Raw genomic sequence first — 17,098 nt, 5'->3', positions numbered from 1 at the left:
TAAGGATTTCTGAACCTGTTGCCGAAAGGGAAATCTATAAAGGGGGTAAGAACGTCGTCCTCGCATTTTCTCATTAGGGAAAGTGAATACCGTAAAAATAATGAACAAAATGAGAATAATTGACTTTACTCAGTAAACTATTCTTTTATCAAGCCTTTGAAAATACTTCTTAATTTTATTTTAGACATTAATTGCTTTCTTAAACAAAATTCATTCACAATAATAATTCTTAATCACTTTAATACATAAACTAATAGTACTAGAAACCCAATTGAACACACAAGCAAGGCAAAATAAGACAACCAGCACAATCACAAAGAAAATACAACAAGCAAAACACAACCAAACGCAAATGCACAAACAATATGATGCATGTCTGTCTTAAGCAGGCCATGAGCTCACGCGTCGGTTGTCTACCAGCAACCCGACGTTACTTAGGGCGAACCATGTAACGACCCAACTCCCAGTATGCCATGGTCATACAAGAAGCTAAGTGTTACTAACTTGTCCTTCCTAACTATTATCTATTATTTAATATATGAGCCTGTGCCTTGTTAGAACGTTGCCAATTTTACGAGTAACTTTTTTTTTGTTTTATTCGTTGCGGATGATAAGGTGAAATAAACAAGCAGACATTGACAGAAATAATAAGGAAGCATAAAGAAACATAGAAACACAACTGATAATATACATCATGAACACTATATCAAAACAGGTAGCGTTTACAAAGATCAAGTGTTGAGCCTAGTTTGATTTTGGGTTAATTATGATGACAAACATTCAATTGGGTTGAAAGCCCAATGTTGTTTAATGTGTGTTTATTGTGGCAGGCCCATTAGTTCTCACAGACAAACAATGCTACTTGTTTATTCCTTTGATGTTCCAAGCAAATGCACAAGCCCAATACTTCATCCTTATTACACCGTTCAGCAAAATTAAAAGGCTATGCATTTGGCAAAAGAAAAAGGGCAGCTGTCTACATCACAAGCAAAATAAGACAGCTGGAAAACAAAGGAAGCAACAACACAGCAAGGACAGGTGTGGCTTTGCTAAAGCAAGAAAGGACACAAGGGCACAACACTAGTCCAAGGACATCAGCAGAGTAATACTAGGATCGTGGTTATGCAAAAAACAAACTTGCATAGAGCAGCAACAGCAAGGAAATGGAGCAGAATGAAAAAGAAGAACATGCCAAGGAAGAAAGCAAGAAAAAGGACCACAGAGGTGGTGGACGAGCTACTCCAGCAGCAGAGGTGGTGGAGCAAGATGAAGAAAGGACTGCATGCTAGCAACGACATCTCCAACAAGCAGCTGGCACAAGGAAATGGAAGAGGCAGAAATTCAAGGCAAGCTGAAGATATATATGAAGTCTCATTCCATCATTTCTAGTGGAGAAAGAGAGCACACACATTCAGAGCACCATCTCTAACACAGAGCTGAAATCTCTTTCTTCTACTCAAGCTTAATTCTGATTTTTTGTTATGGCTATCTTGCGTTATTTTCTGTTTTGAAAAAGGCAATTATGTGAGGATCAAAAGTCAAGAGAGAAAAGGCAAGAGTGATGCAAAATAGCCACTATTTTTTTGATGTAATTTGGGTTTATGAACTAGGATTAGTTCCCCTTGCTAAGTTGGGTTAGCACTTGATGAGAATTGAATCTGTGTAGATTCCCCTTCCAAGTTGGGATAGCACTTTGGGGTTGCTAAGCTTTGGTGAAGAAAGCTTAGGGGTAGATACTAGTTGAATTAGGGAGTAATTCAATAGTATTGGTGTATGTAACCTGAGAATTATAGTGAAAATTCCACCATGGTTTGTGGTGGAGACTGGATGTAGGATTCATGGCACCGAGAATCCGAACCAGGATACATGCTGGCCTCTTTCTCCTCTTCTCTGCACTTTTAATGTTCTGCGTATGAGATAATTTCAAATAATCTCCTACAACTCGAGCAACAGCAAAAACAGAGTTTGAAACTTTAAGTTTTAAGCCAACTTGATTCAACCCCCCCTTCTCAAGTTCAACTAGAACCATCAATTGGTATCCAGAGCAAGGTCTCAAGAAGGCAAGCTTCACAGCATGGAGTAAAGATCCATGGCCAACAACTTGAATCCCAACATCGTGGCTTTTACTCTTACTGAAGGGCAGTCTAATAATAGACCTCCCTACTTCAATGGCAGCAACTATTCATACTGGAAAGAAAGAATGAGAATCTTCATGCAGTCAATCGACTACAACATCTGGAAGATCATTCTCAACGGACCAGATGTTCCCACCAAACAGAATGCTGATGGAGAAGTAGTGGCAAAGGAAGACAGTGAATGGACAGTTGAAGAAAAGAAGAAGGTTGAACTCAATGCCAAGGCAATCAACCTGATGCACTGTACAATCAGTTTTGAAGAGTTCAGAAAAGTGTCAAGGTGTAAAACGGCTAAAGAAATTTGGGATAAGCTCAGACTCACTCATGAAGGCACTAAGCAAATGAGGGAGACCATAATTGACATGCTAATGAAGGAGTATGAAATGTTTAGTATGAAGGAGGATGAGAGCATCGATCAAATGTTCGAAAGGTTCTCAATAATCATCAACAATCTGGACGCCATGGGAAGAAACTACTCTGAAGAAACCTTAGTAAGGAAGATTCTGAGAAGTCTTACTAAGAAGTGGGAAGTGAAAAGCACAGCCATCTCTGAAAGGAATGATTTGATCAAAATCACCTATGATGAGCTGAGAGGCAAGCTGCTAGCTTATGAAACCACTCACATGTCTCAAGACAAAGATGACAAAAAGAAAAGTATAGCACTAAAATCAAGAATGATAGCCCAAGGAGAAGAATCTGATGACAGTTTCTCAGATGAAGAAATGGTGCTCTTTGCAAGAAAAATGAGAAGACTACTGAGATACAAAAACAAGGGCAAAGGAAGCTCTTCATCCAAAGATGTCAAGAAAGATCAAGTCAAGTTCACATGCCATCACTGCAAGGAGCCTGGTCACTTCAAGTCAGATTGCCCTCAACTTAAGAAAGGCAAAAAATCCAAGAAAGACAAAAAGAAGGTGATGATGGCAACATGGGAGGACTTGGAGAACGACACCAGCTCAGAGAGCTCAGATCAAGAAGCTCAACTATGTTTGATGGCAGATCATAATGATGAAGATGAGGTAGATCTCTCTGACTTATCTATTGATGAATTGCACTACATTATCAAAGACATTTCTGTGAACTCTAAGAAACTCTTGGATAAGTATGCTAAATATAAGAAAGAAAATTAGGCTTTGACGACAGAAAATGATCTTCTTTTGAAAAAGGTTAAGGCAAATGAAACTAGCAATGAGAAGTTTTTAAAAGAAGAAAACATTGCCTTGCGAGCTGAATTAGAAAAATTCAAACTCAAGCATGAAGTTACTGCTTCCACTGATTTGATTTCTGAAAACAAAAAGCTGAATGAACAAATAAAAAATTTGAATGAAGACTTAGCAAAGTTTGTTCAAGGTTTTCAAAATCTGAACAAACTACTTGCTAGTCAAAGGTTTGGATTTGAAAAATCTGGACTTGGATTCATAGAGGAAAACAAGGCTGTTTTCAAACAAAACTTTAAAAAATCTGAAGCCTCCTCTTCGAAGCTTTTCAAACCAAAAGGATTTAGCAAACCTCAAAAATCAGTAAACAAGAATCATTGCTACAAGTGCAATAGAAATGGTCATGATCTTCCTCAATGTTTCATCTTTCTTAAGTCTTTTGGTAATGATAGTAAATTATATAAAGTTGTTCATGATTATAATGCTCTTGGGCAACCAAGAAGATTTCACATCAAAGGATCCAAATGGATTTGGATACCTAAGGTTAGTTGAAGAACATGCAAGTTTGCCTTGCATCCAAGAAGAAAATGGACATGTGGTATCTTGATAGTGGATGTTCAAGGCATATGACCGGAAGGGATACTTTCTTTATTAAACTCAACAAGTATAATGGAGGATTTGTCACTTTTGGAGATAATAGTAAAGGTAAAATAATTGCCATTGGTAAGGTTGGTAAAGATTTTTCAACTTGCATTGATAGTGTCTTTTTAGTTGATGGGTTAAAGCATAATCTATTGAGCATAAGTCAATTGTGTGATCTTGGATATGCTGTAACCTTTAAAAAATCTGATTGTAGAGTCATAAATGAAAAAACAGGGGCTATTTTATTTGTTGCCAAAAGAAGTGACAATGTTTATGGTATCATTCTAGATGATCTAAAAGTTCAAAATGTAACTTATTTCTCTTCAATGGAATCTGAAAAATGGATGTGGCATAAGAGGTTAGGACATGATAGCATGTTCTAAATCTCTAAGCTTGTAAAGAGAGGCTTAGTTAGAGGTCTTCCTAATATAAAATTTGATAAGAACATCATTTGTGATGCTTGTCAAATGGGTAAACAAATTAAAACCTCTTTCAAACCCAAGGAAGATGTCTCTACTAAGAAACCATTGGAGTTGTTGCATCTTGATCTGTTTGAACCTACTAGAACTCAAAGTCTTGGAGGAAAGAGTTATGGCATGGTAATTGTGGATGACTATACTAGATTTAGCTGGGTGTTCTTTCTTGCTCATAAACATGAGGCTTTTTCTGTTTTTGAAAAGTTCAGCAAAAAGATTCAAAATGAAAAAGGTTCAAAAATTTTTTCAATAAGAAGTGATCATGGTAAAGAATTTGAAAATCAATACTTTGGATCTTTTTGTGATGAACAAGGCATATCACATAACTTCTCTTGTCCAAGAACACCTCAACAAAATGGTGTTGTTGAGAGAAGAAATAGAAGTTTATAAGAAATGGCTAGAGCTATGTTATGTGAATATGAAATCCCCAAGTTCTTATGGGCTGAAGCTGTGAATACAACTTGCTATGTTTTAAATAGAACCATCATTAGGAAGTTTTTGAAGAAAACCCCATATGAACTTTGGAAAGGGCATCCTCATAATCTTAGTTATTTTCATGTGTTTGGCTACAAGTGTTTCATTCTGAATATCAAAGAAAATTTAGGAAAATTTGATCCTAAAACACATGAAGGGATTTTTCTTGGTTATTCCACAAATAGCAAGGCCTATAGAGTCTATAACAAGAACTCCAAAACTGTTGAGGAAACCATGCATGTCACATTCTGTGAGTCTAATATTGTTCCTAGTATTTGCATAGATGATAGTCCAGGTTTTGAAGCTGAATTACCCAAGAACGATGAGTCAGCTCAACAAAATTCAAGCTCTCATGAAGCTGCACCTGCTAGCAACGAAAATCCCAATTCTGCAGGAGACAATTTGGAATTATCTCCTGTTGCTGTAGAAAATACTGATGCAGAGGCCATTGTTGATCAAGAGGAACCTGAATCCTCAAACCAGTCAAGAAGACTAAGAGAATGGAGGTTTCTGAAAAACTATCCTGAGGAGTTCATAATAGGAAATCCATCCACTGGTAGGACTACTCGTTCATCTTTGAAAAGAGCCGAATCTAACAACATTGCTCTTTTATCAAAGATTGAACCTCAAAACATCCAAGAAGCTCTTGCTGATCCTTCATGGGTGTTAGCTATGAAGGAAGAATTGCAGCGATTTGAGAAGAATCAGGTCTGGTCATTAGTGCCTTATCCAAATGGAAAGAAAGTCACTGGCACTAAATGAATTTTCAGAAACAAACTGGGTGAAGATGGATCCATAGTCTGAAACAAAGCTAGATTGGTTGCTCAAGGATATGATCAAGAAGAAGGGATTGATTTCGATGAATCCTTTGCACCTGTAGCTCGAATGGAAGCCATCAGATTGCTCCTTGCATATGCTGCTCATTGTGGCTTCAAGCTATTCCAAATGGACGTAAAGTGTGCTTTCCTCAATGGCATAATAGATAGAGAGGTTTATGTGGATCAACTACCTGGGTTTGAAAACAAATCTTTTCCTAACCATGTTTTCAAACTAGCTAAGGCCTTATATGGTTTGAGGCAAGCTCCTAGAGCTTGGTATGAGAGGCTTAGCTCATTTTTGTTGAAAAACAATTTTCAAAGAGGAGCCACTGACACCACTTTATTTATTAGGAACTATCATGATCATTTTATTCTTGTGCAAGTTTATGTTGATGATATTATATTTGGTTCAGCTAATAAGGATTTGTGTGCAGATTTTGCTAAGCTTATGACCAATAAATTTGATATGAGCATGATGGGAGAGCTCAATTTCTTCCTAGGCTTGCAAATCAAGCAAACTGCAGAAGGCATATTCATCCATCAAGAAAAATATGCAAAGGAACTTGTCAAGAAGTTTGGGCTGGACTGTGCTAAGCCAATGGGAACCCCCATGCATCCCAATATCAAGCTTGACAAGGATGAACATGGTAGAGATGTTGATGAGACACGCTATAGAGGGATGATTGGATCTTTGATGTATCTAACCTCCTCAAGGCCTGATATCATCTAAAGTGTTGGAGTTTGCTCAAGGTTTCAATCAAAGCCTAAGGAGTCCCATCTCTCAGCTGTCAAGAGGATCATCCGATATGTGCTTGGTACCACTAACTATGTTTTATGGTTTCCTAAGACTGATTCATTTCAATTAGTGGGTTTCTGTGATGCAGATTTTGCTGGGGATAGGATTGATAGAAGAAGCACAAGTGGCATGTGCTGCTTTCTTGGGAAATCTCTCATTGTTTGGTCTAGTAAAAAGCAAGCTACAGTAGCTCTTTCAACAGCCGAAGCTGAGTATATTGCAGCCTCCTCTTGTTACTCTCAATTATTATGGCTGAAAACTCAACTAGCTGACTATAAACTAAATGCCTCAAATATTCCATTATTTTGTGACAACATGAGTGCTATTAATATTTCCAAAAACTCTGTTTTGCACTCAAGAACAAAGCACATTGAAGTTCGTTTTCATTCTATAAGAGAACATGTGCAAAATGGAAATTTAGATATTTAGTTTGTTAATTCTGAAGGTCAGCTAGCTGATATATTCACCAAACCATTGATAGAGGAGAGGTTCTGCAAGTTGAGAACTGAATTGGACATTCTTACTTCATCTTTGATTTCTTAATGATTCTGATCATGAGATTTTTTATGTTTTATCCATAAATCGCGGTGAGATTTTTTTTGGCAGATGATGAGTAAACCTCATTAAGTCATCCTGAAGTTAATGGATTCAATTCTGACCATAATGAATGATGGGCATCAAGTGCTGAAGCAGTCTCTGGAACTATGGGCTTTTCTTTATTGAAAACTTTGGGGCTTTTTCAATTTTTAGGATTTGAATTTTTTGTCTTTAAGAAGAATGGGATTTCAAAATTTTTGGGCTTAAATTCAATTTCTAATTTTTTGAGACAACTGGACTCACTTCATTATTTTTTTGTCAGTCTCAAATTTTTGTCATTTGCACTGTGTTTTAATTGGGATTCACTTCATTTGCATCCTTTTATTAATTTCCCCTTTTGTTTGCTTTTTGTCCTTATTTCAAACGTACGAAGGTTACAGCTGTTACTTTTAAAACATTTTCAAAGTTGGGATTTTTATCTTTTCAAGGTGCAACCTTTACACTTCTCTAAGCTTATAATAACTTCCCACTGCATGCATCAATTCACACCACACTCTCCACTCTTTCATCTTCTTCCCACCAGTGCTCTATAAAATGGCACGAAAGAAAAGAGTAGTTCGCAGAGGTTCACATAGTGGCCACCACCGTTCTGATTATACACACTCTTCTCCCTCTCAGTCACCTACTCATTCTTCACCTCCATCACCACCAAACCCTTCTCCTGACATGGCCCGCACTAAGACCACTGCTCGCCACCCTGGCGTTGCGCCTCGCCCTTCTCCTCTTACTCCTCCAAACACCTCTCAGCCTAGTTCTTCCAAACCCAGTTCCTCCAAAGGAAAAAGGCCTCTTCACGAAGACGAAGAGACTCGCCCCACTCAGACTCGCCATACTCGCGGTACAGTTATTGACTTTCATCTTCGTCCTGTTGCTGAACCTAGACTCTCCAATCCTATTGCTTACAAGTCCTTTTTTGCTGATTTTCCTGATGAGTCGTTTGATCGTCGCCGTTTTCAATCTCTCATGAACTACCTGTTTTTCTGCAAAGATGTTTACAAGCGTACTCTCTGTCCCTCTAAGCTTGTCAATCTAGACAAACCCCGTAGGAAAGGTCTGAAATTTACTCCATTGTTTGCATATCAAGGTTGGACATCCATACTGTCCATCAAAGAAAAAATTTACCCTGATTTGGTAAAACAGTTCTAGCAACATGTCCTACAAAGAAGGGAGAATCGCCTCTTTTGTTAAAGGCAAAGTGATTATTCTTGAAAAATATCACCTAGGCAAAGCCCTAGATTACCAGGACCGAGGCCCTGATGTCTACACCTCTGATAAGTGGGACGAAACGCTCAATGTTTCATACTTTGATGCCCTAAGCACTATCTGTATCAATATCCCTCTCTTAGAAGGTAACACTCCTACTCATAAGTCTCTTGGTCCAGTCCATGCCCAGCTGCACAGGATTGTAAACCATGTCATCTTGCCTCAGAGCGGCTCTTTTCAATGCGTCTCATTTTGTGATACACTGGTTTTGTATGCACTTCTTTCAAAAATTTCCATCTCTTTTGCTTACTTACTTGTAAGACATATGTATGCTTGTGTCAGTACCAAAAATGCGTTACCATATGGCATGCTTCTTACAAAAATTTTTCAATATTACAATGTTGATTTTGGGGCTGAAATTGTAAAAGATTGTAACTCATATATCAAAGGGGGTGGTGCAGTAAAGAAAACAGCTCCCAAGCGTCGCCAAACTGATGACAGCACTGATGTTCCCTCTATTGATGAGGATCCTCTGATTCCCCCTTCCACCTCCACTATGATCAAGGTCATGACCCGCATTCTGAAGAATGTGCTTGAAGAATTTATCAATCTGACAGACCTTCTTCTCCATCATGGTGTTGAGCGCAAAAGGAACCAAGTTTTGGAGGAAAACGCTCTCAAGAAGACCAAAAGAGGGATTCGCATTCTGAGGGACTTTGTGGAGGATGTTGAGGTTGGCCTCACCACATCTGACAATGAGGGGGAGGACGATGGAACCTCTAATGAATCCGACTCTGATGCCTAGCTCTTGTTATTTCATCTGCGACTATGACTTGTTTTCGTTTTGAACTTGTTTATGTTACTTTCTTTTGGATGACTGTAAAGGACTTAAACTACTCTGCTACTTAGACTATATGCACAAGCCACTAACAAATTTTGTGCAGGTTTTTCCTTTCCTCCCTTGATGACAAAAGGGGGAGAGAAGAAAAGGAATGTTAGTTTTGGGCTTAAGGGATTAATAGTAATAGTTAAGAACAATGTTTTGTGGTGCTATGATTTATCCTGTGTTGTGCTTAGTGTCAATTGCTCTGTGCTTTCATTACTGTGATATATTGTTTGGAAATATTGGTCTTGGCTGTTTTTAAGTTTTGTTCAGGAAAAGATGTAAACCATGATCAAGGGGGAGTAATGCTAGCATTGAGGGGGAGCAACTCTCAATCCAAAGATCAGCAAAGGGAAGTATTCTTAACTCATCAATTAAATTTTTAATTTTCCTATTTTATCATGTTTGTCATCAAGGGGGAGATTGTTGAGCCTAGTTTGATTTTGGGTTAATTATGATGACAAACATTCAATTGGGTTGAAAGCCCAATGTTGTTTAATGTGTGTTTTATTGTGGCAGGCCCATTAGTTCTCACAGACAAACAATGCTACTTGTTTATTCCTTTGATGTTCCAAGCAAATGCACAAGCCCAATACTTCATCCTTATTACACTGTTCAGCAAAATTGAAAGGCTATGCATTTGGCAAAAGAAAAAGGGCAGCTGTCTACATCACAAGCAAAACAAGACAGCTGGAAAAAAAAGGAAGCAACAACACAGCAAGGACAGGTGTGGCTCTGCTAAAGCAAGAAAGGACACAAGGGCACAACCACTAGCCCAAGGACATCAGCTGAGCAATACTAGGATCGTGGTTATGCAAAACACAAACTTGCATAGAGCAGTAGCAGCAAGGAAATGGAGCAGAATGAAAAAGAAGAACATGCCAAGGAAGAAAGCAAGAAAAAGGACCACAGAGGTGGTGGACGAGCTACTTCAGCAGTAGAGGTGGTGGAGCAAGATGAAGAAAGGACTGCATGCTAGCAAGGACAGCTCCAACGTGCAGCTGGCACAAGAAAATGGAAGAGGCAGAAATTCAAGGCAAGCTGAAGATATATATGAAGTCTCATTCCATCATTTCTAGTGGAGAAAGAGAGCACACACATTCAGAGCACCATCTCTAACACAGAGCTGAAATCTCTTTCTTCTACTCAAGCTTAATTCTGATTTTTTGTTATGGCTGTCTTGCGTTATTTTCTGTTTTGAAAAAGGCAATTATGTGAGGATCAAAAGCCAAGAGAGAAAAGGCAAGAGTGATGCAAAATAGCCACTATTTTTCTGATGTAATTTGGGTTTATGAACTAGGATTAGTTCCCCTTGCCAAGTTGGGTTAGCACTTGGTGAGAATTGAATCTGTGTAGATTCTCCTTCCAAGTTGGGATAGCACTTTGGGGTTGCTAAGCTTTGGTGAAGAAAGCTTAGGGGTAGATACTAGTTGAATTAGGGAGTAATTCAATAGTATTGGTGTATGTAACCTGAGAATTATAGTGAAAATTCTACCATGGTTTGTAGTGGAGACTGGATGTAGGATTCATGGCACTAAGAATCCGAAACAGGATACATGCTGGCCTCTTTCTCCTCTTCTCTGCACTTTTAATGTTCTGCGTATGAGATAATTTTAAATAATCTCCTACAACTCGAGCAACAGCAAAAACAGAGTTTGAAATTTTAAGTTTTAAGCCAACTTGATTCAACCCCCCCTTCTCAAGTTCAACTAGAACCATCATCAAGTTAGTTCACATCCTTATCAACCTACGTAGCTAATATATACACGACACTCCCAAGGCCTAGCCTATACAAAAAGCCGCTAAACTGGCGCCCGGGCTAGCCTAACCACTATATAGCTCCTAGCACTCGGGTGTACTAACACAAGTGAGAGACTAACTATCAGATAATGTCAGACTAGAGTGTCATAAAAAGAATGCCCCTTCCGCAGTCAAACTATATCTACACGTGGATGTTCGGAGAATCGCCATGAGGCTCGTCCATCTCCTCATCCTGCTCTATCTCTATCTCAGGATCCTCCTCCTCCTCATCGTCCGCAGCTACAACTATATCCTCAGATCCACCAGAAACACTGCTGTCACTATATACAAAACCATTCGCGAGCACAGGTCCATTCGCGTATATAGGAGCTATCCCACCGTCTGGTAGTGCTGGCTCATCAGGCTGTGGAAAGTCAGGGATCGGCTCAGGGGGAAAATCCCACTCTGGTGGTATCACAGGTACGTAGTCACCAGCTAACTCGGGGTCATCAGGAATGATAGGCTCAGGTACCACCTCATTCAAGGGTTGAGCTGGTGTAGAGTGTCTGTGATCATCGGGAAAAGGATGTCCAGGTGCATCAGGGTGTAACCAGTATAAGGAAAAGTCGTAGGGATCATCAGAAAAAGGGTGTCCAGGTGCGTCAGGATGTAACCAGGATAAGGGAAAGTTATAAGGAGCATTGGGGTCAAAATGCAGGCTAGATAGAGGATGTTGAAAAGCTCGACTAAGTAACACATATCTTCTAATACGAGGCTCCAATCCCATAATGAAGTAACTGTGATGTACTGGATCCTCGTAGGTGTAAGGGTCCTCGAACTCATAGAATATCACGCCTGTCTCCATCTGAAGGGGAGGAAGGGAGAGAAGGGGGTAAGAACTGAGGAGTTCTTAGTAGGGCCGGGGTTATTAGTTACGTTCATTTATTTGGGGTCGATTAGCAGACGAATAACATAATATAGTGAAGTAGTAAACAGAAGATAAAGATAGGATGAGAAAGTAGAGAAAATAGAAAGCAGAACACAGACAAAAGAATACAAGAAAATAAAATACAGAAATAGCATACAAGCAGACAAACATAAAGAAATAGATCACACACAGAAAGGAATGTAATAGAGAATGATGCGCAGATAAGAATGATGCATGTCTAGCCCTAGCGCAGGCCATGAGCTCATGTGTCGGTTGGCACCTGCATTCCCGACATTTATTCGGTCACGAGTTCACGATTTTCCGGATACGATTTTCCATTCAAATAAATGCGCATATAATTATTAGCAGCTCTATTGAGACAGCCTCTGCTTTCTACTCGCATGAAATATATTCTTGGGAATGGAAAATTACTCTTGGGTTGCCTCAGGGTAACAGATAAATAAACAAACATCTCTTGGGTTGCATTAAGAAACAAATAAATAAATAATATCTCTTGGGTTGCATTAAGTAACAAATATATATATAATATCTCTTGGGTTGCATTAAGCAACAAATATATATATAATATCTCTTTACTCTGTTCTGGTTTCTCTTTTTTTTTTCTGTATCTCTTTACTTTTCTCTGATTACTCTTTCTCTGTATCTATATTTATTCTTCTTCTCTTTATCTCTTTACTTTACTCTTGTTACTCTGTTCTCTGTGTTTCTCTACTCTGCTTTGATTTCTCTGCTTAACGTATGTATTTAAAGCTTATGTAAATTTCGGTATGAATAGTTAGCCTGTTCCAAGTATAGGTTCAATAAGTCTATACTGAAACATTTTAACTTTTCATATAATACCTAACCCTAGTCGCAACTCAAGGTCTAACTATGTTGCCCTAGTTCGTTCGCTATTCTCTGTCTGTTTTTCTGTCATTAAAACTTTACAGACTTTTTCTTCGATTTTTATCTTTTCTTCAACTTTTTATCTTTTATTTATCTTTGCCTCACTAATATGTTCTTACCACTCCCTAAGTGTTTTATGAAGGTAATTATGAGATTCTGTGCTTAAAGTTGTCTTTCTAAAGCTTTTACAGAAAACTGCATTTTTCGTATTATTTTATTATTTTTATTAAAATATTATTTCTAATTAAATATTATTATTTATTATTTTATCATTAATTTTCGAAAATTAACTTACCTTTTACTTTTAACCTTTAAAATTCACTTTTTACCACCCGTAACTTTTAATATTTCTACTTTAACCACCCTAACTTTTAGAAATTACTAAATAACCCCTTAAACACCAAAATTTTTACTTCCTTGCCCTTTTAAGGATCTAAAGCCTGTTCTTCATTGTTCTTCATCACACTCAAAGTGTTCTTCATGTTCTTCATAAATTCTTCAAATTCTTTCTCTGTTTTTACCCGTTTTTCAGTCTTTTCAGCAACCAATTTTTACTATAATTCATAATAAATTAGCAGCCACTAAAACCCCATCTTTTCTACATGATTTCAACACAAATTGAACCTCAATTTAAGCCTAGGGTTTTGTTTTTCCAGCTGCCCCAAGAACATGAACTTTAAAGCTTGAATTTCATCAAATTTCATCAAAATTTCACCAAAATTTCAACAAGAATTACTCATACAAATAATCAATTTCAAGCACAGCCAAACCATATCATAATAACACCACTCAAGCACAATTAATCAAGATTAAATTCGTCAAACCCTACCTTGATTTGCTACTCCAAATCCGGTTACTCTTTGAAGTGTTCTTAAAGCACTTTTTCCTCCTAAAACACATCAAGAACAACTTTAAAACTCTAAACCATCAACTAAAAGAACTTCAGCAGCATCTTAGGAAGGTTATCCTCACCTTAAATGTGCAGAAAATAAAAGATCTTTGGCCCACAAGTCAAGCTAATCAAGATATCTAAGGAAGAACATCAAGAAAATACTTGTTTAAGCATGTTTCCTTGGAAACCGAATTCAAATGGGAAAGGGACAGCCATCTAACCTTATTTCCAATCTTTATAAGTTACATAGTTATGTAGAGAAAGAAGAGAGGATCATTTTGGTGAAATCGGAGTTTTGATTTGAGTTTTAGTTCAGAAGAAATCAAGCTTTGAAGATTAAGTGTTCATGAAGGTTTCTCTCTTTTCTCTCTTGTTATTTTCGGCCAAAATGATGAAATGAGACAGCCTTGGAGGTCTTGGGGGTGTAAGGTGAGTTGTGATTGGTTGGCTTGGAGGTGGGTTAAAATAATATTAAAATATCTTAGGTGCATAACTACTAAAACTAGATGTATCGGAACACTCGTAAAAACTTCTCTAAAAATTATTTTCTGAGCTAGTAGCATAAATGACACTAGTAACATATTTATTATGAGAATAAAATATGAATAATGAGGCCTTAGCATTGCTAAAGTCATCAGAGAGTGCTGGTGCTAAGCTGCACCAGTAAACTGTGAACCCGGTTAAACCGATTTTCTGTTTTTAACTAAAACTGACCAAGTAACCTTATAATATTATTCAAAAAGCTTCTAATAATAATATAATGATAATATTATCCTATTATATCTCTTCTCTCATGAATTGAGTCCGGTTCATTAAACTGAGACTATTTACGAAAAACAGAATCAAAACTCCTAACCGATACGGTTCAAAAACTAGGTTCTTCGTGACTGTGTTATCGAGCTTGCCTCATAAAAGGTTCTAACTTAAAGATGACATAATGACAATGAGGATTGAGATACTTGATGATATATCAGAGGTTCTCCCCTTGCTGATCCTCCGGAGAAATCTGTACTTTCAGAAAAGATCTCGCGTACTTGAAAATCAGGGTTGTTACAAACCACAAATATGGTTTCTTTACCGTGTCAGTTAGGCACAATTATCATCATGGGCGAACCCATGTCAGTCAGAATATCTTAGCATTATGGTAGAAACAGGCTATCAGCTAGGCGAACATTCCCATATTAGCAATCTCAGACTATCAGTTAGGCGGGCCCTTTCGCATTAGCAATTTGGCACGAGACCCATTCAAAATACACTTTTCATGATTCATTGTCCGTTCCAGTTATCTCTTTTATACATGGCTTCTTATTTTCTTTCTCTTTATTATGCCTCCTCATCACCAATTACATACACATACCTTCGCATCACCTACATTATTAAATATACATCCGCATCACCGGTTAATTACACATACCTCTGCATCACCAAATAATCAATCACTCTTATTTTCACATCACTTCATAGGTATACTTTCAGTCTTAGCATCAAAATCTTTAATTTTTAAATACCCAAACTTCTTTAACTGTTATTCAGGATAAAAGTCACTTTTTTAATAAACCGAATTCAATTCCTAACTTAAAACAAAATCTTTTCTTAATAGATTGAACTTAAAACATTATACTTTTCTTAATAAATCAAAATTAATTAATACGATTCTTAAATCAAATTTTCTTTTAAATAATGCTTTAAACAAGCCTCGAAGTTTTATAAAAATTTCTACAACATTTCTTCTAAAATATGGGTTTTGCCACCCTTCAAGGGTTCTGCCAAACTATCTTCAATTCTCAAAAACCCCTTCTTGATAATTCAAACAAATCAAATTCAATATTATAAATCTATTTTCAATTCTCAAAGATCACTTTCAATAAGTCAAATTTTTAATACAAAAATCTTTTTCTCAATTATGAGTAAATATGTAAACCAAAATTTTTTTCTAACATAGAGTCATTTTTTAAAATAAGCTTGTAAATCAGGTTTCCAAAATTAAATCACTTTTTTTTGTATATTTTACAAAAACTTGGCAAAACCTCTCCTTAAAATAGACTTCACCATCCTCACGGGCTCCTTCACTTTCATCGTTCCTTAACTTATCTCCATCCATACACTATTCTCAATTTTTACATTATTTTACCAAAACATAAACATAATTTATTCATAGCCACAGTTTCGATAATTCTCATCACAACCAGCTACAAATAAGAATCTTTAGCATTCTCAAACATCTAGGAAATCAAACATATATTCATTAAATTCAATTATTTTCACGATCACAAATCCAACACAAATTCATTATTCAACCGGTCCAGACAGTCATAAATTATTTGCAATTACTCATTAAGCTTTTGAGCATTCATGAATTAAAAACTTATAATTTTAAAACGAACCCCTACCTCCATACGAAATCAAAGTCAACGAAGAAGAAGCTTTCTGACCGAGCTGCTGAAGAGGAAAACATCAGAAATTGTCTGTGCCTCCTAGAACTCTAATTGACCGAATTCAAGAAAAATGAGAGCTACATTAATGTCAATTTCTACCAAATAAAAGTGACACCAACATACAGAGGAAGAAGATACAAACACTTTTATAAGATTAAATTTTTTATTGGAGTTTCAAATCGAAGAAATCAGAGTCGGAAGCTCAAAAATTCCATGGTTCTCTCCTTACCTACGGTCATTTCTCTTTCTTTTCTCCAAAGAAAATGGTTCGGTCTTTTTTATTAATGAAGGAAGAATGATTAATTAGTATTAAAGGGACACATGAGGGACTTATGTGTCATGATTATATATATGGATCCCGTTAGAGAGATAATGAATTATTTGTACAATGTGTATAATGGACAATTGAGTTATAAAATGAACATCCCCCATACTATCTAGAATAACCATCCGAGTACTAGGGATAATAAACATCTTCCCAAAAGCTTAAACTGATTTTGGGGTTCACCAAGGATCGAACTCTTGACCTTTCGGATCTAGCGCTCTAATACCATGTCATGATACCACTCATCCCAAAAGTTTCAGCTAATGGGAAAAGATAACACTAATGGTTATAATAAACCTCCATTGTACACATTGAACAAATATTCCATTGTACAAATATATATATATATATATATATATATATATATATATATATATATATATATAAAGCCATGTTTCATTTTCTTTCTTTTGCTCCCAATTGGCTTCGGCCAAATTTCTTTCTTTTTTGTTTCTTTTGAATTTTAATAATAATAATAATAATAATAATAATAATAATAATAATAATAATAATAATAATAATAATAATAATAATAATAATAATAATAATAATAATTTTTTTTTTTTATCTTTCTCAAAATATTTCATTATTTAATTTTTAAAAATTTGGAGTGTTATACCCTTATTTGAGTTTGAGATTTTATAAGGCCGGATTCAACCATTTGTGACTTCATTTTTCTTTGACTGGTATG

The 17,098-nt window shown here is 36.6% G+C and overlaps 2 protein-coding genes across 2 annotated transcripts; one reads left to right on the top strand and one right to left on the bottom strand.

The window, feature by feature from the left end:
* Positions 1–2,089: 2,089 nt before the first annotated feature.
* On the top strand, positions 2,090–3,265 carry LOC148574716 (uncharacterized). Its single transcript, XM_088505940.1, has one exon. It carries the CDS (start codon positions 2,090–2,092, stop codon positions 3,263–3,265), a length of 1,176 nt encoding a protein of 391 aa, XP_088362066.1.
* A 7,858-nt stretch (positions 3,266–11,123) lies between these two features.
* LOC148574715 (uncharacterized) lies at positions 11,124–11,786 on the bottom strand. Its single transcript, XM_088504452.1, has 2 exons — positions 11,591–11,786; positions 11,124–11,527 (listed from the first exon to the last, which is right to left on the bottom strand). Exons 1-2 carry the CDS (start codon positions 11,784–11,786, stop codon positions 11,124–11,126), a joined length of 600 nt encoding a protein of 199 aa, XP_088360578.1.
* Between the last annotated feature and the right edge of the window lie 5,312 nt (positions 11,787–17,098).

The sequence above is a fragment of the Arachis ipaensis genome, chromosome B2 (genome assembly GCF_059453495.1).
Source record: "Arachis ipaensis isolate K30076 ecotype BB chromosome B2, ASM5945349v1, whole genome shotgun sequence".
NCBI classification, from domain to species: domain Eukaryota; kingdom Viridiplantae; phylum Streptophyta; class Magnoliopsida; order Fabales; family Fabaceae; genus Arachis; species Arachis ipaensis.
Note: the sequence above shows the minus strand (reverse complement) of the source record. Positions and strands in the feature narration are given on the sequence as shown.